Source organism: Rhizophagus irregularis, chromosome 14 (genome assembly GCF_026210795.1).
Source record: "Rhizophagus irregularis chromosome 14, complete sequence".
In the NCBI taxonomy this organism is placed as follows: Eukaryota; Fungi; Glomeromycota; class Glomeromycetes; order Glomerales; family Glomeraceae; genus Rhizophagus; species Rhizophagus irregularis.
The window spans coordinates 2,688,895-2,712,073 of NC_089442.1; the positions used below are offsets into that span (position 1 = coordinate 2,688,895).

The 23,179-nt window shown below is 35.2% G+C and overlaps 7 protein-coding genes across 7 annotated transcripts; 5 read left to right on the top strand and 2 right to left on the bottom strand.

Annotated features, from left to right (window-relative positions):
• The first annotated feature begins 1,678 nt into the window (after nucleotides 1–1,678).
• OCT59_006288 (uncharacterized protein) lies at nucleotides 1,679–3,963 on the top strand. The gene is made up of 5 exons (XM_066141172.1): nucleotides 1,679–1,813; nucleotides 1,914–2,255; nucleotides 2,581–2,862; nucleotides 2,922–3,106; nucleotides 3,176–3,963. Exons 2-5 carry the CDS (start codon nucleotides 2,037–2,039, stop codon nucleotides 3,321–3,323), a joined length of 834 nt encoding a protein of 277 aa, XP_065997989.1. The 5' UTR covers nucleotides 1,679–1,813; nucleotides 1,914–2,036; the 3' UTR covers nucleotides 3,324–3,963.
• A 2,203-nt stretch (nucleotides 3,964–6,166) lies between these two features.
• Nucleotides 6,167–7,025, bottom strand: OCT59_006289 (uncharacterized protein; the record flags this gene model as incomplete). Its single annotated transcript, XM_066141173.1, has 2 exons — nucleotides 6,167–6,954; nucleotides 7,022–7,025. 2 exons carry the CDS (start codon nucleotides 7,023–7,025, stop codon nucleotides 6,167–6,169), a joined length of 792 nt encoding a protein of 263 aa, XP_065997990.1.
• Nucleotides 7,026–7,739: 714 nt separating this feature from the next.
• On the top strand, nucleotides 7,740–8,033 carry OCT59_006290 (uncharacterized protein; the record flags this gene model as incomplete). The annotated part of the gene is made up of 1 exon (XM_066141174.1): nucleotides 7,740–8,033. One exon carries the CDS (start codon nucleotides 7,740–7,742, stop codon nucleotides 8,031–8,033), a length of 294 nt encoding a protein of 97 aa, XP_065997991.1.
• An 80-nt stretch (nucleotides 8,034–8,113) lies between these two features.
• On the top strand, nucleotides 8,114–8,625 carry OCT59_006291 (uncharacterized protein; the record flags this gene model as incomplete). Its single annotated transcript, XM_066141175.1, has 2 exons — nucleotides 8,114–8,528; nucleotides 8,615–8,625. The coding sequence occupies 2 exons, from the start codon at nucleotides 8,114–8,116 to the stop codon at nucleotides 8,623–8,625; spliced, it is 426 nt and encodes a 141-aa protein (XP_065997992.1).
• Nucleotides 8,626–9,628: 1,003 nt separating this feature from the next.
• On the top strand, nucleotides 9,629–11,090 carry OCT59_006292 (uncharacterized protein; the record flags this gene model as incomplete). Its single annotated transcript, XM_025330232.2, has 2 exons — nucleotides 9,629–10,206; nucleotides 10,292–11,090. The coding sequence occupies 2 exons, from the start codon at nucleotides 9,629–9,631 to the stop codon at nucleotides 11,088–11,090; spliced, it is 1,377 nt and encodes a 458-aa protein (XP_025181781.2).
• A 113-nt stretch (nucleotides 11,091–11,203) lies between these two features.
• OCT59_006293 (uncharacterized protein) lies at nucleotides 11,204–11,659 on the bottom strand (the record flags this gene model as incomplete). Its single annotated transcript, XM_066141176.1, has 1 exon — nucleotides 11,204–11,659. The coding sequence occupies one exon, from the start codon at nucleotides 11,657–11,659 to the stop codon at nucleotides 11,204–11,206; it is 456 nt and encodes a 151-aa protein (XP_065997993.1).
• A 238-nt stretch (nucleotides 11,660–11,897) lies between these two features.
• OCT59_006294 (uncharacterized protein) lies at nucleotides 11,898–12,933 on the top strand (the record flags this gene model as incomplete). Its single annotated transcript, XM_066141177.1, has 4 exons — nucleotides 11,898–11,906; nucleotides 11,954–12,132; nucleotides 12,253–12,724; nucleotides 12,916–12,933. 4 exons carry the CDS (start codon nucleotides 11,898–11,900, stop codon nucleotides 12,931–12,933), a joined length of 678 nt encoding a protein of 225 aa, XP_065997994.1.
• Nucleotides 12,934–23,179: the final 10,246 nt, after the last annotated feature.

The window sequence follows — 23,179 nt, forward strand, 5'->3', positions numbered from 1 at the left end:
TGGATACGATATTGAATATATTAGGAACCGTTATGGTTTCCTTTATCCTGGTCAATTCGAAAAGATGGTTGAGGTTGAAAGAATATATGATAATTTATCTATTATTAGTTCGTATGAAACTCCACAGCAATGGGCTATTCGTGTAAAAGACACTTTGCAAGCATTGATTACTGAAGGCCATAGAAGCTATTATCATGTATTCTGCCTTTTCGGATCATCTGGGCAGGGAGTAACCAAGACATACTATAATGGCTATGAAGGGAGAGAAGTTGCCATTGGTTATCACAGACCTAATATTCACAATTGCAAGATGGCTATTTGCTTCGATTGTTGGAAATTAGTAGAGATCACTGATGTAAAACCAAAAAAGACATATTTCAGTGGATGGCGGAGATATGGGTATGAGATTAAGCCTGAAGACTTGATGAAACACCACTGGGATAACTCATGTTTCAAGACTAATAAACATATAGAAGCGATCCTAAAGAGACCAGCCCATCTTCTCACAAGCTCAAAGTCAGAAATATTACGTGAAAAATCTTCTGACAGGAGGGGGGTATTATATCCTGGAAAAAATACACCTGATTCCCTCCCGCAGTTTGATAGAACAAGTGGAAGCGAAATATTTATTTCATCTATATACGCAAAACAAAATAACTTAAACCATCTTAATCAACCAAAAGGTACTGTATTAAGATTGAGAGATGGGACAGTAATCACGATCGTTTAACTGATTCAACTGAAGATTAATATCATTTAGCCAAACATATGTTATACTTTATTTTTTGCACTATATAATCTGCATACATGATCGCCTAGTATAATTGTGAAATGCTTCATATATATGAAGAGAATCACTATGCATGATCCGTCTATTCTGGGTTAGATCCTCCAATATTGTATAACTATTTTAATAAAGTATTTCAGGAAGATCAATGAAGCGATCTTGGGGATTCTTGATTCCTAAATACTATAATTACGGCTTTGAAAATTTCTATGCAACAGTTATCCAGCGAGCTTACAGGAATTACAAGAAGAGACTCGAATCTTTGGCAAAACGAATTTGGGAGGCGGTGAGGAATGATGGTACTCCTGATAGAAAGAAACTCTTAGGTATAACTCCTCGTGATACTTATCCCGCCCCTTCATGGCCTACAAGAGATGATGAGTGGATAATTGAGAAGAAATGGCAATTATCTGTGAGATTAGCTAATGTAACATATGGTATTGTTTTTAAAAAATTATACCAGCGAGGCTATATAATCATTAGAGGTTCGGATTGGTCTAACCAACTAAAGTGGCTACAGAATCCTGATTATTATCGTATTGATAAAGATAACATTGAATATATCATTAGAGTTACAGAATGCGAGAAATATAAGGCTAATTCATGGAGTATAAAATCAATCTGTGAGCGTGTTGGATTATAATTCTCGCGGTGTCAGATCATCAGATCCCGAATATTATAATATATTGCCTAGCCACAATGCATGTTGGCATGTGCGACAGTCGTTAAGACGCTAAAGCATAAATTAGCACGTTTTCGATCCTCATTAAAGTATATATGATGTAATAAGTGATACACCGCAAATCATCTGTAACTCTGTGTGACTGCTTGTGCGACAAAACAATTTGAAATCAACCTTAAGAATATTTCGAATTTTTTTCCCTATCTATCTGAATAGCATTTATTTATGAGTTTATTTCCTCCCAGGCTACAGGCTATTCCTACTAGATTTTGTCCGGAGTATATTATATAATGTTACTAGGCCTTTATTACTGAGCGGTCGGGCAGGTGAAATAAAGAAAAAAAGTATGTATATGCATATTCCCCAACGCCTTTGTAAATGTTGAGATCTTCAATGCACATTCCACATGCCCTTATTCTCTAACACAAAATTTTGGCGTAAAAGTGTCTTGCATATTTCTCCTATCTCTTCCCCCAACACGAATGTGACTTGGAAAGAGCATGAATGGAGATTTAAAAGGGCAAGTATATAGAAATAAAGTTATTCGTCACTTTTATTTTTTCCAGCATGAATACTCATTTATCTACTAAAATTTATAATTTCTTAGTAAATGCAGAAGAGGAGCATATTACTGGAGCCTCCGTCATCTATCAAGGGATTGAAGACGACCCATGGGTATCGAAGGAAGAGTTGAGAAGTATTATATCTCAGGCAGTAATTCTAGCAAATAATCAAAATGTTCGAGGTTCTTCACGTCATACAACTCTTCTAGAAATTCTTTCAGAGGTAAGTTGACGACAGCTTTCTATAAAATATTAATTTTGGATGATGAAGACGCAGACAAGCGATGCCACTAAGGAAGAGAGCATAATAGTTTAAGTTCCCTATAGCCTGCCAACAGGATTTTCCTCGACAGCAGGAGGGTTCTTTAAGCTATATATACATGCTTAATTTTGTGTTGATATTTTAGCATTGCACAAGATTTTTGTTTGCGTGATGGAGTAGCTAACCTCATAAAGACGAAATCTTGTTTACAATCTGACAGCGCATGCGCCTCTGGAAATAATATTATTTGTATGGGTATAAACTAATTACTTTATGTCTGCGTTAGTTTGACATTTCATATAAAGCTATTTTTAGTTTACGAGCCATTGGGGTTGTAAAAGTAAATGAAGAAGAACCTCTTAGTTCGGCCCAAATCAGAAGCAATATAAATAAGTTGAAATCTAAACTTAAAAAAAACACATCAACTCTTTATCAACATTTGTTCTCGGCCGTAAATCGAGTATCTACAGACGAATTAACATGGAAGGTTCCGCTGGGTAGTCAAGTTATTGCAGATGAATCGGATATAATAAAGAAGTTGCCAAAACAATTACGTGAAAATTTTATGGTAGGTATTCATTAAATTAATAAATAAGAAATGTAATTCTAATCCTAATCTGTTATTAGAAACCGGTACAAAACATGGTGCCTACTACTCTTCCGGGGTTTATACGAAAGAAATGTAATGAATTTGTACGAGATTTCGCTAGTCGTGATACTAATAAATTACCCCGAGCACTTTTACATGATGGAAGGTGGAAGGAATCAAACGAGAAGCTTGCCGAGATCACTGATGGAATCTTGGAAACGCTGTAAGTTATTTTACTATTGTTAGATTGCAATTATGAGTATATTTATCTTAGAAGCATTAATTTCATTAGGAATGATTCTTGGAATAATTCGGCATTTAGTCCTGAAGAAGCTGAAGTATTGAATGAAGGAACTTATCTAACAAATTTGATAGTTCCAGCAATTCGAGCTAGTTTGAAAAATCTCCCACATGGGAAATTCACCTATATTAGCACGTAAGTAAAATAATATTATTTAAGACGAACTATTATAAATTTATTTACACTATTTTTTTAGGTATGAGCGACAGAGCATCGCTAGTGCAGATAGAAGAAAACGTTCAGGAAGACGCCCTGATATTATATTTGTAATGATGGATAGAGGGAAAAAATACGAACTTATGTATACAGAGTGCTCGCGTCTATTTTGTACGGAACAAAAAATAAAAGACGATGCAGTAAAAATATGGCGTGAGACTAACGATGGGATGTATTGGGTTTATAAAGGTCGGAGGCCTGAAAAGGACGAATTTGGAATAATTGGGTTGCAAGTTGCTGGATCTATATTACGACTAACTGTTCTTATCAGGGATGGAGCTAATGTAGATAGATATTATCATTTACACGAGTCAAGGATTCCTGTGCAAAAGTCAGAACCAGCTGTTGTAGCGAAATTTATAGAGACTTTATTAATCTTGCGTAATATTTTGATAGTCAATATGTCCTTACTCCCTCATGGGTCTACACCTAAATCAGATAGACAGAAAGAAGATAGTACAACTGTAGATTCTGAATAAGTCATGTATATATAGTAAAATTGTATTTTATTTTTTTCTATATCAATAAAGCGCCCTAGTGGCCGATTATTTTTACACATTCATATGTATTTTTTTTCGTGTGGATATATGCCGGATAATAGATTTTTTCTTGCTAACCATTGGTCAGGATATCACGTGATTTTTTACTTTTGAATATTAACATACTAATACTACATTACGCTAGTATGCAATCCGAAATAGATGAGATCGATTCATTGAAAATATACATTGCCAGGCTAGAAGTCGAGAATGCCGAACTTAGAAAGAAGTTTGCTGAGATTGAAGCCAGGAATGCTGAGCTTAAGGCCAGAATTGTGAAATTGGAAGATAAGCAATTGCAAAACGAAATAGTTAAAAACTTATTATCTATATCACGAAAGACGTGATCATGGATTCTTGGCAGATTTCAGCCGGGCCACCCCTGCCAAAATCACGTGAATTTTTTGCCAATCGGAGTTTTCTAGCAGATCCCCTATCTGATGTGACGCAATCCGTGATATTGGCGCGTAGCAAAGCACCTTCGGGGAAATTCTCAAAATTTTCTTATAAAATTTCTGAATCTATAAAATTCTCAAAATTTTTTATTAGCTACCTATGGTAACAATGACCGGTATACTAACACCAACTTTTCACGTATATTACTCAAAGCAACTTAACCAGCTCCCCCGTTCCATTAAAATAGATACATGGCGACGTCTTACTTCACGAAAACATCCATTATCGATAGAACAGGCAAGTAGTATTCATCCCGAAGTGGAAGATTTGTTAAATAAGGCGGTTGGAAATTATATTAAGCAAAAAGAGCGTCAGAAGATGAAGCCCATTACTAGCGACTGTGAAACTTCGTTAAGGCAAGAAAATGAGGAATTATGTATATCAAAGCAGGTATTGGAAAAAAAGATTGAAGAGCTTCTTGACTTGCAAGAGCAATATAAGTCTCGTGAGGTAGCCATGACCAGGTCTTTGGAAGAGAGTGGTGAGAAAGTCAGCCAATTATCAGATTCGGTAGCTTTCTTCAAAAGTATAATTCCTGATACGAAAAAAGCTATTGCATCAGCTGAAAAGTCCATTGACCTGTTAGAGAATAGATGCCGGAATCTGGAGGATATTATTTCTGTTAAAGATAGAAAAATTGTCGCTCTTGTTGATCAGATCCTTTCCAATATGAAGCATAGTGATGTGACTATAGAACCGGAAATATATTCTAGTACTCATGAAAGGAAATTATGGGCGAAGAGGCGTGATGAATCTGAATATGATCTAGAAACCAGGAAAAAATATACATTTCGTCCTTAGTACCTAAGAAAATTCTACTCATTAGTGAGAGGTACATCCCAGCCAATACGTATCCTATGTGGATGCTCTCGAGGTACAGTTAGATCGAAAACAATGAATTCTTTCTCACATAATGCCTTATCAATAATCTTAATTAAACTGCGCCAGTCATTAGCATATTGACGCATGATTCTGCTAAGCTCGTCCATAGTGCAGGAGCCGTTAAATAGGCAGATGTGTGAGAGATTTTTTCGTATTATCTTCGGGCAATCAAAGTAACTCTGGGATACATATATCGAACTGACATTGTAATGACGCCCTTCAATGAAATAAGGAATAATTTTCTTCTGCACTTCCTTTGGATCAGCGCATAGATCTTCGAATATAGCTAACGTAGCCCTGTCCGGAGAAAATGAATCTATCTTGGGAATTTTATCAGGCTTCAAAGCTCGAAATGAAATATTTTCACGGTATGGCTTTGGATTATTAGCAATTGTCTGATACACTGATTTAAGGATCATATATTTTTTCTCATTAAGATTGTGACCGATGAGTAGCAAATCATCATACTTGATATAACGTGTCCCTCTTTTCTTTCCTTTAGACATTCGATAAGGCTTAGTTCCGAGCGTGAGATTAATAACCTCATTAGTTTTTCCCGTATTAGTACGGCCAAAGATTCCAAGGGTGAAAGGCCATTGGGGAACACTTAAGTGTCCATTATATTTTTTGGCATCTTTAATCTCATCGATATGGTATACAAACCTTTCAACTGGCTCAAGTTTCTTTATTTTCATGTCGAACTATTACTAATGTTATTCTAAAAATAATCTTGCAAATTACCAAGAAGATAATTCTCTCCGACCTAACTTGAAGAATTACTCAAGAATCCTTTCTCGATTAGTGTATGCTTAATGTATGGAAAAAGATCCGCAGTATAAGGCACTTCGATAAGACATATACCTTGCTCCTTGCAAGTATCCTGCTTCTTCTAATCGCATATTCTCTGTTCATCCAAATCTATCTGGCCTCTTCTATGAAACATTGAATTAAGACTATAGTGTTGCTTGCCATGAAATTCGAATCCTAGTCGCAACTCTTCGTTATATCCATCAAGTTGCATTCCATGCAAAAAATTCGGCCTGCGTGATGGGAATTTCTTGCCTAGCAGATCCTCAAAAATGTATCGGCAATTCCTTTCGCTAGTATGATGGCATAGTGGACACCATTCAAATTTTTTCATGATATATTTTAGTGGATACTCCCACTGATGCGCACCATTTTCACAAGACCAAAGATATATACCATGACCATTTATTCGCCCAGTCCTTCCTAGACATTGACCACCACGTCTTCTGGCATATTCCTCAGCCTGATTTGTCTCATTATTAGAAGCATAAACAATATGCACAGATAATATGCTTTGGGGTGGATACCCGACCTTTTCTGGATCAACTATTAACATGAGCTCTTCTTGCACAAACCCGCGTGATGGTGTAAATTCATCACCTTCGAGATAATATAATACTGGCTCATTCTTTATAACAATAACTTTTCGGATTTTATGAATAGAAGGCGACCATATAGGGTCAGTTGCGCGTTTCTGATTCTCCATTCCACCCTCCCATTCTGCATTGGCAAGTAAGTAACGGACATTATCACCTTTCTTTAACGTTATTTCATCTTTTCCAACTGGGCGCTTATATTTTGTAGATAGTCTAGATTCGACTCGTTCTAAAGCAATTGCTTTCACAGGTTCAAGTCCCCATTTTTCTGATCCTGGTTCTCGAATAAGGCGTGTGGGATAGTTATTTAGATAATAAATAACTACCGGTAAAAATCTAACCCATGCTCTTATTAGTTTAGGGTCGGAAGATATTAATTCAATAGCATACTGGATCTTGTATAGAATCTTCGAGAGTGTTTGATTGAAACGCTCCACAAATGCAAGACCTCGATGGGAATATGGACCAATCACTCGAATTGTGACATTATGCTCTTGCAATAATCTGGAGGTTTCGCCCATCCATTCTCGCCCATTATCTGTTTGAAGTAATTTAGGATAGGTAAGAGGATTACTAGGATCATCATAAATTTTTCTGAATGCTCTAGCAACTTCTGAACTATTCTTCGATGTGAGTGGAATAGAAGCTTTATATCAGGAAGCGCAGTCTATTATATTAAGTACCGCTTTATAGGTCTTACCTCTAAAATGATCATGGGTAAGAAATAATATATCAGCTTGATGTACTTTGTTGGGATGTGAAATTCGGCCATAACTAACTCTAGGAATATGTTTGGGTGGAAATTTATAGATTTGGTAAGATTCCTGTCTTCCCAGCCATTCTTTCACATCTTTAAGGTGGAATCGATGACCTTCTTTTTTACATGCTTCTCTTAAGGATTTAGGATTAGAAAAATATCCAGTAGAGCGATAATAGATCCCTCGCAGGACCAGATTCCGTTCAATACTACGAGCCTCATCGGGATCAATTACAATCTGTGGTTGGCTCATTCTCAAGGTAGGATTATTATGATGGTACTATAAATTAGGATGAAATACCATGTTTGATCTGGCATATTCACAGCTTTTAGATACGAATCAGGAACTTCGTAGTGAGCTTCAAGATGAGATTTTTATTAATAAGAGCAATGAGAAAAAAGTTCGCTCTCTCGTGAAGGAGCTTGAGCAATGTTATCGAACTATCTCATTACAAGATAATACTATCATAGCCCACGAAAAAGAGATAGAGAAACTTAAATCAGAAATATCTGACTTGCGAAACAGCTTAGGGTTTTACAACAGGATAAAAAATTCAAAGATGAGGTTGGGTCTATTCAAGATGGTCGAATCATAGAACTCGAAAATAAGGTTGGGAGTCTTAAAGCAAGAATCCGGATTCTCATAGATAAAAAAATCTCAATAAATGCTTTAGATATGGCAACGACTAATCTTATTGCAAACATTAATAGAGGACTAGAGCGGATAGAAAATCATATTAGAGGTGCTGGTACACCTATGCAGAATCCTGCTAATGTTATAGATGGTATTAGAGGTTCGTTAAATACTATTCGGGTTACTTTGCAAAATATTACGGCTGAGCGTGATCAGTACCAGAACATATTAAATGATACAAATAATCGGGAACGGGATCTTGGAAATCAGTTAAGAGATAGTAGAAATCAGAATTTACGGTTACAACGTTTATTAGATGAATCCCGAGTTCGAGTTGAAAGAACTGTGAGAGAAAGGGACAATGCTCAAGGAGAGCGGAACTTGGCTATGCTGGCCTATAATAATGAAAGACAAGAATCCCGGCGCTGGATGTTTTCATATCGAGATAAAGATAGGCGTATCCAGGAACTATTGCGGGAAAAATTTGCTAAACAACTATTATATCGGCGAGATACTAACCGTCTTCAGCAAAATACCCGACAGTTGCAGACTAATGCCCAAAATCAGGTAAATAGGATGTTAGTCATTATAGCGAGAAAGCAAACCCGTATCGGTGAATTACTACGTGAAAAGTTTGTTTTCCAACTAGTGATTAGGCAAAAAGATCAGAATATTTTAAATTTGCAGGGACAAATTTTGGCGCTTCAGAATAACCCACCTAATATACAACATATAGGTATGGCAGGATATCCGCCTCCAAAATTTCATGGTTTAGCTGGTGAAGATCCAGCAGATTATATAAGAGATTTGCGACAATGGTGTGAAGCTTCCCCTAACCACGATCCGAATGCAGGTCATCAACACCGAATTCGTATTGACGGGCTTTTTGAGTCTGGTTTACTAGATTATGCAAAAGATTGGTATGAAACTGAGATTAAGGGGAGAAACTGGGAATTGCAAAATATTAGTGATAATACCGGTCTTGCAAATATTGGTGCTATCAATGGACTGGCTAATAATAATGCATTACGTGCTATTAATGCCAATCAGTTTCGAGGTGGGGCGCTTCATATAAGGAATACTGTACCAGCTGATAATAATGCGATTGCCAATCCATTAGTACCTGGACATACTGTTTGGGAAGAAGATTGGTCCATATCGGGTGGTCGCCCAACACATTTAGCCCCAAACGCGCCAAATGCTAATGCTGGTGGTAATGTTATAGCTCGTGGAATGTTTGTTGGACAGAAGATACATACATTTTTACATGACTTTCCCACAGTTACTGCTGAAAAATCTAAAGTTAAATTTCAGTCGCTTATTCAAGGTAATGATCCTGTGGGACGATTCTATGCTAACTTAAAGAGAATGGTTAAATTAGCATACCCTTTGCTTCCTGCCGTTAATCAAGACGAATTGGTTAAACAACAATTTTTTCATGGTCTTAAACCCGATAACCAAATAGAAGTAAGACGAATCGGCCTAGAGACTCCTCTTCCTGGATTAATTAAGAAATTAGAGGAAATTGAGAGATATAGCGCCCAGCAAATTCTCGGAATGACTCTGCATCAACCGTCACATAAAACCAATTCTCAAGGATCTACTTCGGCTGAGATTGATAAGTTAAAATCTGAAATAGCCTTTCTACGAACCCAGCTAGCTCAACCGGTTCAAGTACACTCCCAGAACAATGAGGCCTTAGAAAAGATGTATATACGTGCAGTGCGTTTGGGAATGCCACCTGATGCACTAAGAGATCTTACATCCTTAGATAATTATATTAATGATGAATTAATAAGGAGATTGGGTGTTGCTAATGCTAACTATGCTAAGCTTTCTAAGCAAATCAATGTGGTTAAAAAGTTACATAAAAGTGGTCGTAAACCTACTCGTAAAACTTCTAAAACAAAGAAAAAGAAATCAAAAAATAAGTCTAAGAAGAAAAAATCCAAAAGTGGTCGAGTCCATACAGCTAGAGTAGACGAACAATCGGATTTAGATTCTTCCGAAAATGATGCTTCTTCGTCGGAGTCTGAGGATAGTTCTTCTAGCTCTGAGAGTTCATCCTCTGAATCAGAGTCTGAGGCTGAGGCTGATGCTGAAATTAATGTTAATATATCTCAGGTAAAAAAAAAGTGAAGAAAGGACATAGTCCTATTACCTCCTCACAGAAGAAGAAATCAAAAACTCGCAAGTCTCGTAAGTCTCATAAGGTAAAAGATGCGGAAACACCCGGTCTCTTTGGGATCCCCCTTTAGCAGATCCTTCTGGGATCGCATCAGTTCCTATTTCCAAGAAGGAAAAGCAAAGTTCAAAGTCCCCACCACAGGATGAACAATCCCGCTTAGAAAAAATCATTGAGAAAATTATTGAGAAGGTGCTTAATGAAAAGTTTGGTACTATCACGGCCCTCCTTCACTTACAGAACGATAATTCTAAAACACTGGCCGATTCTGAAGAGGATGAATTCATTGATGTTCCTATGGAGATAGATTTTGTACGGAGAAAAGATCCCGCCACAGATGTTGCCACTGTTAAATGTAGAATTAAGCGTCTAGTGATTCCGGCAGGTACAGTTGATCCTGGTGCTAATTTTCCAATCATGTCTGAGGATATAGCCAAACGATCAAAGCTAGAAATTGATACAAAAGAAAAACATGATCTCAGAGGCATTGCTACTACTCCTACAGAGTCGCTTGGAATTGTTAGGAATGTTCCAGTAAATTTCGCTCCTGGATGTACTATATACGCCGATTTTGCAGTCGTCAAGTATCCTAAGCCGATGCTTATTTTACCCAACACATTGCTTGATAAATATAACTATGATTTACTTGCATCGAAGCGAGAATTAAGACTAAAATGTAATGGTAAGGAATTTTTTATCCCAATTAATATGCATAAGGTCAAGAACAAGCTTGAGGTGAATTGTGCGACCACTATTCCTGAATGTGATGATTCCTCGACCCCAGACAAAATTTCGCAGGACTTAATCGAAGATGGTACATTTAAAAAAAAGTGAGTTATGAGGAGCTTGAAAAAATGCTATATAGCACTCTTAAGTCTAAAGAAAATCTTAACGGACTATGTGAGGAGTTGTTATCACGCTATATCGAACTAAATGAAAAACATCTTTTACATGGCTAGTATTCTATTTATTCCTTCTGTGACTTTTTCACCTCTCTTATCTTCTTTCTCATAAAATGCTCCTAATTCCTCATTGCTTATATTTAAACTTTTTGAACTTATTGAAGCTAGTGGTGTCTGAATAACAGGTGACTCAGAGATGTGAACGGATTTAGACTTAGTTTTTTTTCCTCCGGTCTTTTTCACCTTATTCCCCAAAACAACATTGCATTCTACAGGATCTGCTTGCTGATACGTATCAGGTTCTTCTGAAAATGGCTTTATATCTTTAGGATCTATTTGTGGATGGACTCCTCTCCAAATTTGATATACCCGTCGTGTTGATATTTTGTATTTATTAGCCATGGCTTCTGATGCCCGTTTCATTGAATTTTTGGCTTTAATAATATCCTGAATATCTTCAGAAGATAGACGGGTTGCATCTGAGCGCAAATACCTAATCATTTTACAAATGGATAGAAAAAATCTTTCAAAAAAATACCAATATATTTTCGGTATTCATTCGATTTTTGTTCGGTATTATCAATATATTTTCGGTAGATTCGATAAATTCGATTCATTCGATCCATCTGATTCATTCAGTATATTTGGTACTATCGATATATTTTCGGTAGATTCGATCCAGAAATTTTTAGTCATATTTTTTTTACTATAGTAACAGTTAAGCCGAAAAAAAAAGGCTATGACCAATGTATATACTTTGAAAGATATCAATAATAAAAGTGATTGTTCCTTTAGGGGGTCGGTCAACGACTTAGTGGTGCAAATGAGCAAGAGATTAAAGAAAAATTATATTCCGCTCTCAAATCTAAAGCCGAAATTAATGATCTCAGCGAAAAGCTGGTAGATAAGTACAATGAGCGAGAAAAGGAGTTTGAAAATAAAGCTAGCCAGTTAATTGCATCCACTACTAAAGCGTAAGTTAGATCCCAACTTATTTCTGAACGAAAGTCTCATACTGAGAGTCAACGTGAGCTTGAAGCCAAATATACTGCCGAAATCCAATCGCTCAAATCTAAGATTAAAACACTGAAAAGAGAGGGGACTTTAGTCCAGAAAGCTTCGTCCGCCGACAAGACCAAGATTCTTTCTCTTGAAACTAAAGTACGTGAATTGGAAGGTAAGTTGGATGACTTGGAACTAGAACAGGTGCTCCATGATTCGAATGCAGTGGGAGGACTTCTAGAGGAGCCAGCCCAATCTGATCCTAAAGAGATCGATTCTCTCAGGCTTGAATTGGAACGAGTGAAGGAAGACCTTAATTCAAAAGAATATACAATAGAATGTATGGAAAAAGGGAAAGAGGCGTCGGATAACATATACAAGCGGGAGCTAGATATTTGGTCTTCAGAACGATTAAAATTAATGGAGAAAAACACTCATCTTCAAGAATTGCTGTCGAAGAAAGATAATGAAGTAGATACGCCATCCCCATTTATGAATGATTCATCATGCACAGCGCCTTCTGGCCAACCTTCCACTCTTAATCCTTCGTCCCAAATAATTTCTGTAGGTGGCGCAGAAGCAGTATCTTTACCGACGACTGCTACTATCATTGCGAGCTCCTCGATGTCGCCTATGTTAATATATTCTATACTTACCCTAGTATTTATTACGATTATATGTTTCATGGCCAGGAAATGGTGGAATTCGTGGAAAAAAAGTGACCGATATTTATCTCACGAAAATTACGAAGATAGGCCAGGAATAATACCTAATCATCTACCGTATAAGTACTGGCGCTAGTGGAACTTCTTCAAATCTTTTTTGGATATGAGCTAATACCTTTTCTGATAAATCTCTTTCGGCTTGGCGCTCAGGCGGATTTATTAAGACTTTTTTTGCGTCGGCCACCGTACATCCTAATAACCATCCAATATGAATCCGGTCACCTCCCTTACCATTATGTCCATGGTGTTGTAAAAATCGATAGTCTTCCATGACAATATCCGTCATTTTCTCCTGATCAGCTATTATTTTACGAAATTCCTGTCTATCCTCTTCTGTAATTGGGAGACGGATTTCACTTGATTTTATGCCTATGTACTGGGAAACTTTTTCCTGTAATTCAGCCATTATATCAATAAAGCTTAAGTTTAAAATATGTAGATTTTTTTGGCTGATCGTAAACTTTGATATGCAAAATACTAATGATTATCTCCGGGTATATCCAAGGCCAGGCTATATGATCGGAGGATGATCTCTTGGGATCAGAGGCCAGAAGATCGATTATAGGAATTGAAGTTAGCCTGTATTATTGTACGAAAAAATATATGCTACTATAAATGATATTGTAAGTTTCTTAGCTGAGGTCTGGCAAATTTGGCTAAGAATACTTAGCAATATAGTTCAATGATATCATCTATATCCGCTTCAGACGAGTTATCTTTTTGTCATCCTGTAGCTTCGATAACATCCGATAGCGTGTGGTTTCTAGACCAACCATTTTGTACCATATGCTCTGCAAATCAGCTAATAATGCACATTCATTTTCTTGAATATATGCTAATATATATTTTTCTAAGGTCATGGCTTTAGGTTTGTGCTTACCGGGTTTAGTAACTAATTTATACATTCTATCTCTACAGCCAACATCGATCTTAGAAATTTCTGCGAGTAATGTTGTTAGCTTTAAGCGGATGGATTCCTCTTGCTTATCTAGTGCATTGAGATAGGAAGACCAATAAACATCATTTCCCGAGTATTTTACTATTTTATCAGCATATGTGCTATTAAATAAATTTTTCGCATAAGTATTAGCCTCTTTCCACAGATGGGATATAATGGCATGATTTTTTTTCGGACCAGTATGTAGCTCTTTGATATACCCTCTAACCCATTTTTCAGCTGATTTCTGAGCTAAGGCATCTCTTATTTTCGATACCTCATCTTCATCTATTTCGTCTTCATCCTCTTCGTCCAGGTCGTCTTCATCCGCCACACCAGCATCTGCTTTATCATCACCACTCACTCCATTATGTTTTGCTTTATTAGCATCTTTTAACTTTTTTAAGGCTTCCAGCACAGCTTCGGGTGATGGTTGGTATATATCTTCATAATTTATAAAACGTGCACAGAGGCTGACAACACTATTCAGATAATAACTAATATCGATCTTTTTACCAAGCTGTCTGGCCACTTCTGGGTACTCCATTTTATCACCTACCTTCTGTGATAAATCATTCTCAACTACAACAAATTCAAACCGCTCGCCTGGTTCTGGGATTTCATAAAGATAAGGCTTGGGTGTTAGGCCCTTTTTTATGAGCCGTTTGGCGTCTGCTTCTTCACGAGTATATCTATCCCGCATTCGTGACATAAAGCGCTGGACAGACTTATTATCTTTGTCTGGTTTCCAGACAGCAGTTTTAATTAAATCATTAAGATCTGTCCGAGAAATATCCTTTACAGATCCCCTAAGAACATCCTTTATGATTTGATGTATAGTGCGACTATTTTCCAGCCTCATAGATTCATCCATAATATGCTTTCCTATTTTGCAGAAAAGAGTAGAATGACCTTGTTTCACAATTTCAACCCCCCGAATGAAAGGCTTTTTATTAAAGTTCGGCTTGCTTTCATGTGGGATACCATAGTATTTTTTCTTTCCAGTAAATACTACCGGGAATAAGACTTCCTCATATGCCATTTTAAGATAAGGGGATCCGTTATCTGCCTTGAGAAAGTCATTGATATCATCACGAAGTTTCTCTATTTCCCCCATAGAGATTTCCACCATTCGAGACCAATATTCTTCTTTTGGAATCCCATTACCATAGTCATATAGCTCATCACATTCCTGAAAACACTCCTCTGGACAGACAAGATATAAGGAATCAGTGTCTCCATATTTTATTTGGAAACCCCTGCTTTTAACGAAATCTGCAACAAGTTTGATATTTCTCCGCCCAGTAGATGTGACGCCTCCAGCAAGTGCACGCAAGAAGAAAGGGGACTTACTATCTCCAGCTGTACCATAAAATGAGTTCATGTATACCTTAATTGCATTTTGTCCTGCATCTAAGCAAGAATATTCAAAACAAACTGAATCATATTCTGCCATGAATTCATGCTTTTCTTTATTAATAAAATGGTATAGATTTTTGTTAAGGCTGGCATGGTTTTTCTCCTCCGCTTTTGCTAAAACGTGCTCGATAGCTTCTGATAGTGACAAATCTTTATCCATTAAACCTATTACCAGTTCCATGACTTTCTTTTTTTCTTTCACAGGAGCGAGACGTTTTTTTATTTCAACCCGTTTAACAGACAAATATTCCAGCACAATAGCATAGAGACCCTTTTCTTCAGGGATGTTATTATGTCTTATAGACCATGCTAGAACATCAATACCATTGAATTTGAAATTAATTTCATGGAGCGTTTTGCCACTATCTCTCAGAAACTCAGCATGTTTTCGAGATAAAATGATTTTATCGGGTGAGAGGTTGTAAGTCATAATAAGACTCGGATATAATGATCCAAAGTCTAAGCCAGTTACAGGACGTCTATTTTCGAGTCCTTTTATTGGTGGGAAGACGTAGGCACCTGGGAATGATTCTGTTTCCGTTCGTTCTGAAATTATACTGGTTAAAACCCCTTCCCGCCATGCACTAGCACTTAAAAGATTGCTCACTTTCATCCCTATTGCAAAATAATGCGCATCTGATAATGAAATAAATGCTATGTTTGCAACCTCCCTGTACTCATTAATTACATTACGCTTGACCATTAACCGCTGACAGCTAAGAGCATCGATCATGCAGTATTTGGCCACTTCATGCATCTGCTCGGCCGTTATAGCATTAGTTTCTCTCAAAGCCCTTCCATAATACTTAAACATGCGGTGAAAAGGCATGTCCATATGGCAAGCCGAGTTGGACAAAATTATCAGACATTGCGCGATAAAATATCAAGCATGGCTAGACAAAATGTCACTCCATGTCTGACATTTTACCTGTTTATGCTTGATTTTCATCTGTTCCGTGCTTGATATTTATCTGTATGTGCTTGATATTTTTATCTGTTCATGCTTGATGTTTATCTATCATGTGCTTGATATTTTTATCTGTTCATGCTTGATGTTTATCTGTACGTGCTTGATATTTATCTGTACGTGCTTGATGGTTTTATCCGACCATGCTTGACATTTTTATCCGTCCATGCTTTATGTTTTTATCCATCTGTGCTTGATATTTTTGTCCGTCTGTGCTTGATGTTTTTGTCCAACTGTGTTTGATTTAATCCAACTATGCTCGATAATTTTATCTTTGTCAAAAATTAGTTTCTTTGTCAGCACAGGGTTGATATATTGTTGGTCACATGTTTTAAGTTTAGCGTAGTTTTAAAAAAATTTTTTTTTTTTATTGGCTTTTTTTTATAAACAAATTTTGTAGAGAATTTTATTTTTAATATAGGCAAAGGCTTAGTTTGATAGAATTTCTTTGGGAATTTTTTTAATAAGATTTTTTTGATAAAAAATTTTGTTAGAAAATTTTTTTCATTGATAGGAACATTTCTGAGTTTTTTTTTTTGATGATAATTTCGTTAAAAATTTTTATTTGATAGAAATTTTATTGGAGAATTTTTTTTTGATAAGATTTTTTTTTTGACATATACTTAACAATTTTTTGTGACAGGAGAAATTTTTTTTTTTTGATAGAGAATTAATTGAGAATTGCTTTTTTTTTTTGCAGAAAATTATTTGAAGAATTTTTTTAATAGGAAAGATTTTTTTTTTGATAGATAATTTCGTTACTAGAAAATTTTTTTAACAAGTGAGATTTTTTTTTGATAGAGAATTTCGTTAAGAATTTTTTTTTAATAGGAGGGAGTTTTCCTTGATAAAGAATTCTTTTGGGAATTTTTTTTAATAAGTGAAAGTATTTTTTGACGTAGAATTTTATTAGAGAATTTTTTTTTTTTTGATAGATCATTTCGTTAATAATTTTTTTAACAGGAGAGATTTTTTTTTTGATAGATCATTTCGTTAGTAATTTTTTTAACAGGAGATTTTTTTTTTGATAGAAAATTTCGGTAAAGAATTTTTTTTTTAATAGGGAAAATGTATTTTTCGATGGAAGATTTTCGTTAGAAATTTTTCTTAATCAGGGATATTTTTTTTTGATTAAGAATTTCATTAGAGAATTATTGGTTGAAAAGTTTTTTTATTTTTTTGATGGAGAATTTTGTTAGAAGTCTCAATAGAAAATTTTATTGAAAATAGTTTTTTTTTTTAATAAGGGTATTGAGAATTTTGGCTTGAAATTTTTTTTTTTTAATAAAGAATTTCATTAGAGATCTTTTTTTATAAAATTAAAAAAAATACTAAATTACATTAATAAGATTAAGATAAAATTAAAAAAAACTATGATAGAATCCTAAGTAGCATAGTAAATTAAGCAAATTTTATATACTAGTAAAGCTCCGCATAAGCTGACATAAATTAAAAAGTTAATAATGTTAACTTTAAGAAAAGTATATAGCAGAAATTTGTTTGCAGTGTTTCTTCATTTTATCATAATTGGCATAAAAACATTTTTGAAAATCTACTATTTTAAATACTTTTAATATATATAAATAAAAATTGGGATTGCTAAATGTCGCCTGGGCGATCATCGCCTGGGTTTTTTTTTTTCAAATATGTATCTAATTTTTGATCGGTTATTATTAAAAAGATATTTTTTTAAAAAATTTTTTTGCAAACATATTTATTCAAAATAATCTTATTTAATGAAATTTTATTTACAAATATTAAAATTTAAGTCACATTTACGATTTTAAAGAATAAAATCACACTATTTATTTTTATTGAAATGTACAAATAAAAGAAACAATAACAATAAATAAAAAAGATAAGTAAATTACAATGATCAAGGAAAAAAAATAAAATAACAATGGAGTAATGGAAAGTAATAGAAGATGAAAGGGAGTAAAAAAGAGTAATGAGAAGTGATAGGAACCAAAAGGAGAAATAGGACATGATGAGAGATGAAAAGGAGTGATGGAAGACGAAAAGAAGTGATGGGTGACAAAGAGGAGTGATGGGAGATAAAAAAAAGAAGTGATGGGAAGATTAAGAGGAGTGATGGGAGACAAAAAGAAGTGATGAAAGGCGAAGAGGAGTGATGGGAGACGAAAAGAAGTAATGGGAGACAAAGAGGTGTGATGGGTGATGAAGAGGAGTGATGAGAGATAAAAAGGAGTGATGGGAGACGAAAAGAAGTGATGAGAAGATTAAGAGGAGTGATGAGTGACGAAAAGAAGTGATGGGAAGATTAAGAGGAGTGATGGGAGACGAAAAGGAGTGATGGGAGACGAAAAGAAGTGATGGGAGACGAAAAGAAGTGATGGGAGACGAAAAGAAGTGATGAGAAGATTAAGAGAAGTGATAGGAGACGAAAGGGAGTGATGGGAGACGAAAAAGAGTGATGGGAGACAAAAAGGAGTGATAGGAGATGAAGAGGAGTGATGGGGGATGAAAAGAAGCGATGGGAGACGAAAAGGAGTGATGGGAGACGAAAAGGAGCGATGGAAGATTAAAAGAAGTGATGGGAAGATGAAGAGGAGTAAAAATTTATTAAAATTGTAAAATTTAATAAAAAATTTTCCAATAAATTTTCAATCAATTTTTTATAAAAAAAAGATCTCTAATGAAATTCTTTATTAAAAAAAAAAAATTACAAGCCAAAATTCTCGATACCCTTATTAAAAAAAAACTATTTTCAATAAAATTTTCTATTGAGACTTCTAACAAAATTCTCCATCAAAAAAATAAAAAGGCTTTTCAACCAACAATTCTCTAATGAAATTCTCAATCAAAAAAAATATCCCCTGATTAAGAAAAATTTCTAACGAAAATCTTCCATCAAAAAATACATTTTCCCTATTAAAAAAAAATTCAAAGATTCTTACCTATTAAAAAAAGTTCTCAAAAGAATTTCTATAAAAAAAAAACTTCCTTCCTATTAAAAAAAAAATTCTTTACCGAAATTTTCTATCAAAAAAAAAAATCTCCTGTTAAAAAAATTATTAACGAAATGATCTATCGAAAAAAAAAAAAAAATCTTACCTAAAAAAAAAATTCTACAGTATGATGAAATTTCTATCAAAAAAAAAAAAAAAATTCTCTAATAAAATTCTCCGTCAAAAATACTATTAAAAAAAATTCCCAAAAGAATTCTTTATCAAGGAAAACTCCCTCCTATTAAAAAAAAACTCTTAACGAAATTCTCTATCAAAAAAAAATCTCACTTGTTAAAAAAAATTTTCTAGTAACGAAATTATCTATCAAAAAAAAATCTTCCCTATTAAAAAAATTCTTCAAATAATTTTCTACAAAAAAAAAAAAATTCTCAATTAATTCTCTATCAAAAAAAAAAAATCTCTCATGTTAATAAAAAAAATTGTTCCAACAAATTAAGTATATGTCAAAAAAAAAATCTTATTAAAAAAAATTCTCTGAAATTATCATCAAAAAAAAAACTCAGAAATGTCCCTATCAATGAAAAAAATTTTCTAACAAAATTTTTTATCAAAAAAAATCTTATTAAAAATTCCCAAAGAAATTCTACCAAACAAAGCCTTTGCCTATATTAAAAATAAAAATTCTCTACAAAATTTGTTTATAAAAAAAAGCCAATAAAAAAAAAAAATTTTTTTTAAAACTACGCTAAACTTAAAAATATGTGACCGACAATATATCAACCCTATGCTGACAAAGAAACTAATTTTTGACAAAGATAAAATTATCGAACATAGTTGGATTAAATCAAACACAGTTGGACAAAAACATCAAGCACAGACGGACAAAAATATCAAGCACAGATGGATAAAAACATAAAGCACGGACGGATAAAAATGTCAAGCATGGCCAGATAAAACTATCAAGCACGTACAGATATAACCATCAAGCACGTACAGATAAAACCATCAAGCACGTACAGATAAATATCAAGCACGTACAGATAAAACATCAAGCACGTACAGATAAACATCAAGCATGAACAGATAAAAATATCAAGCACGTGATAGATAAACATCAAGCATGAACAGATAAAAATATCAAACACGTACAGATAAATATCAAGCACGGACAGATGAATATCAAGCATGAACAGGTAATATGTCAGGCACGGTGTAACATTTTGTCAATCCATGCTTGATTTTTCACCCGCCCAATGCCTGATAGTTTAGTCCAGCTCGGCTTGCCATATGTCCATTTTACTTTCGAGCCCACATTCGTTTAGGTAGAACGCTAAACTGCTCTTTTCGGCCTTAGAATATAATTTCATAAAGCAAGGTCGGACATCAATAGCTACACATCCCGGGGTATTGAGATGCTTTGAATGAAATGGCATATCATTAACCTTTATCTTGTTATATTGGTATTGCCATTTTGTAATTTTTTCCAGGCTCAATGGCTTTAATGACATTTGATTGAACATCCTTTCGAGAACTCCCAGCTTCTTAGCTTTCTCCACAATAAATCGCCAATCATATTGAGAATCATTAAATCCTATTTGTATATCTGGGGATAATAGTTCCCGACACAAGGCGAAAGCTTTTAGCAAATTGGTTTGGGATCCACATATAATCGTGATCCAGTTAGGATCTGGCGCAGTTTCAACATCTACGAGACAGATTTGTTTTAATGGATTAGGGTCATCTTTCCAATGAACTGACATGCAAATCATGAACACGTTAGATTCATCGCTCTGCGCAGTAGGAAATTTACCTAGTCCAAGCGAACTATATGTCTCTATGTCCCATGTGAGAACTAGAGTCCGGTCCCGTAAAAGGGCCAAAGAGAATAATGGATTATTATAATCGTCCTCACTTGTTGGATTGTAATTATTCACAGAAACTTGGAAGAGATGAGTACCCCCTTGAATGTATTCGTGAAAATAATTACTTAATGTTACCCAACTTGAAAGAGGTAATCTTTTTTCACGGGCTACTTTGCGGTAATAATATATTGGGGTTAGATCATCAGAAGCTGTACGGATACCGACTTCACGAACTGCCTTTAACGCATTATACCGGTCAAATTGATTCCAAGTAATAATACGTATATATAATTTTTTCTCTGTATGATATCCTTGAAGTGGGAAAGCACTAATATTCTCAATCCCAAATTTTGATGTACCTTTGAGAGTATTGGATAATATATTTACTAATCTGATCTTAAATGTAGATAGTGGCATCTCTTCAGGTACTTCGACATCAAAGAAGGGCTTAATGCCTGTAATTTTTACGACTGCTTTTTGTCCATTAATCAAAGTACCAGTAATACGCAAAATATAGGAGGAGATACCATTTACATATTCGGAGGTATCATCACTAACTTCAGTAGGCATAAAATGTATGTGTTGCTTGTCAGATAGGCTTTGTTGGAGTATAGCAGTCATCCCGTTATCATATTCCGCTACGATCTCATTACGTGATGGAACACCGGCTAAATAGCTGGCGCCGTCGTAGCGGAGGGCTGGGGCGGTTCCGGTGCGATCAGTTTGGTTGGAAATAGTTGAGGTATGCATGATGTTAGTTTGAAAATGTTTATATTACTTTATAAAATTCGAAAATGTTTAATTTATTTTTTTCGGTAGATGCAAAAAGAAACGATAGCGAACTTATTAAACGAATCGAAAAAGAAGGGCAACAGGATATACATCAAAAGGATAAGTCTTCTCTGTAATCATTATATAAAATATTGGAAGAAGACTTATCCTATGTAGCCGGATATGATATGACAGCTAGGGTAGGTAAGAGCGCAAAATATTGGCAGAAGGCTACACTTTTCTAGATATGTACTTGGGTATGGAAGGCCTAGTCAGAATCAATATATACCACCTATACCGGCAATCGAAATTGGCATACTTGTACCAGCCATCAAGAAGAAAGGCAATCGGGTATATACTTTTAGATGGGGGTAACTTCGGAATTATTATATAAAATATTGGAAGAAGCCCCATCTTCCTAGATATGTACTCGGTATGGTATAAATAGGCTGGCTATGATAATACATATCGCACCTCCAACCAATGGGACGTGAAATTGGAGCAAATCGTAAATAAAAGGCAAGCGGTTGTATCTGAAAAAGGGTAGGTAAGTGCTAATTTATTATATAAATATTAGCACTTGCCTACCCTATCACTAGTATGTATCCGGATGTGGCATAAAGGCTTCATCACGATGGTATGTATCCAGACATATGTGGTATATGTACTCGGGAATGGTATAGATGGGCCAGCCACAATAATACATATCGCATCTCCAACTTCGGATATGAAATAGGCATACATGTACCGGCATATGGGGTGAACTAATAGAACTATACTAATACATTACCACTTCTATGACGCTACTATGGTGGATCCCAGCGGATCATCCTAAAATCGGGTGACCAAAAATCGGTCATCATAGTGCCAGCCAAAACTAACCAATATGTTATATGACGGAGGGTGTTCTGTCACCGGAACAGTATCACGTAACTATGGCGCAGTAAGGCGCAGTCGAGATTCGCTCCATAATTTCGGCCAGCACTATTCCACAATTTCAGCCAGATCTTTGGATATAATGATTCGGCATCCAAGCTAGCATAAAACTAATTCAGAATTGGCAACTAATAGAATCACTTTAGTTCCATGCCAGTTCCTCAACAGTTCCATGACAGTTCCATGACACCATCATGGCACCATCGTGTAGCCAAGCTGGATTCTTAAATCGGACTCCAAAAAGATCAGCCGGAATTATAGCATAGTGTCAGCCGAAATTAAACGCAAATTTACTGCGCCACCTGACACGATATTTTTTTTTACACTATTTCAGCATCTAGAAAGGCAACCAAATAGGCGCAAAGGGTAAGTACTCCAATATAGAATCCAGCACCCAATCAGGCGCAGGAGGTCAGTACCTCGATATAAACCAGGTATCCAAACAACTACAGAAGGTCAAGAACTCCATTGT

Bases quoted from the DNA above. Each gene is read 5' to 3' on its own strand.
- OCT59_006288 (XM_066141172.1), top strand. From the start codon at position 2,037: ATGAATACTCATTTATCTACTAAAATTTATAATTTCTTAGTAAATGCA. The intron at 2,863-2,921 runs GTAGGTATTCAT...ATCTGTTATTAG, and splicing joins AATTACGTGAAAATTTTATG to AAACCGGTACAAAACATGGT. The intron at 3,107-3,175 runs GTAAGTTATTTT...TAATTTCATTAG, and splicing joins GATGGAATCTTGGAAACGCT to GAATGATTCTTGGAATAATT.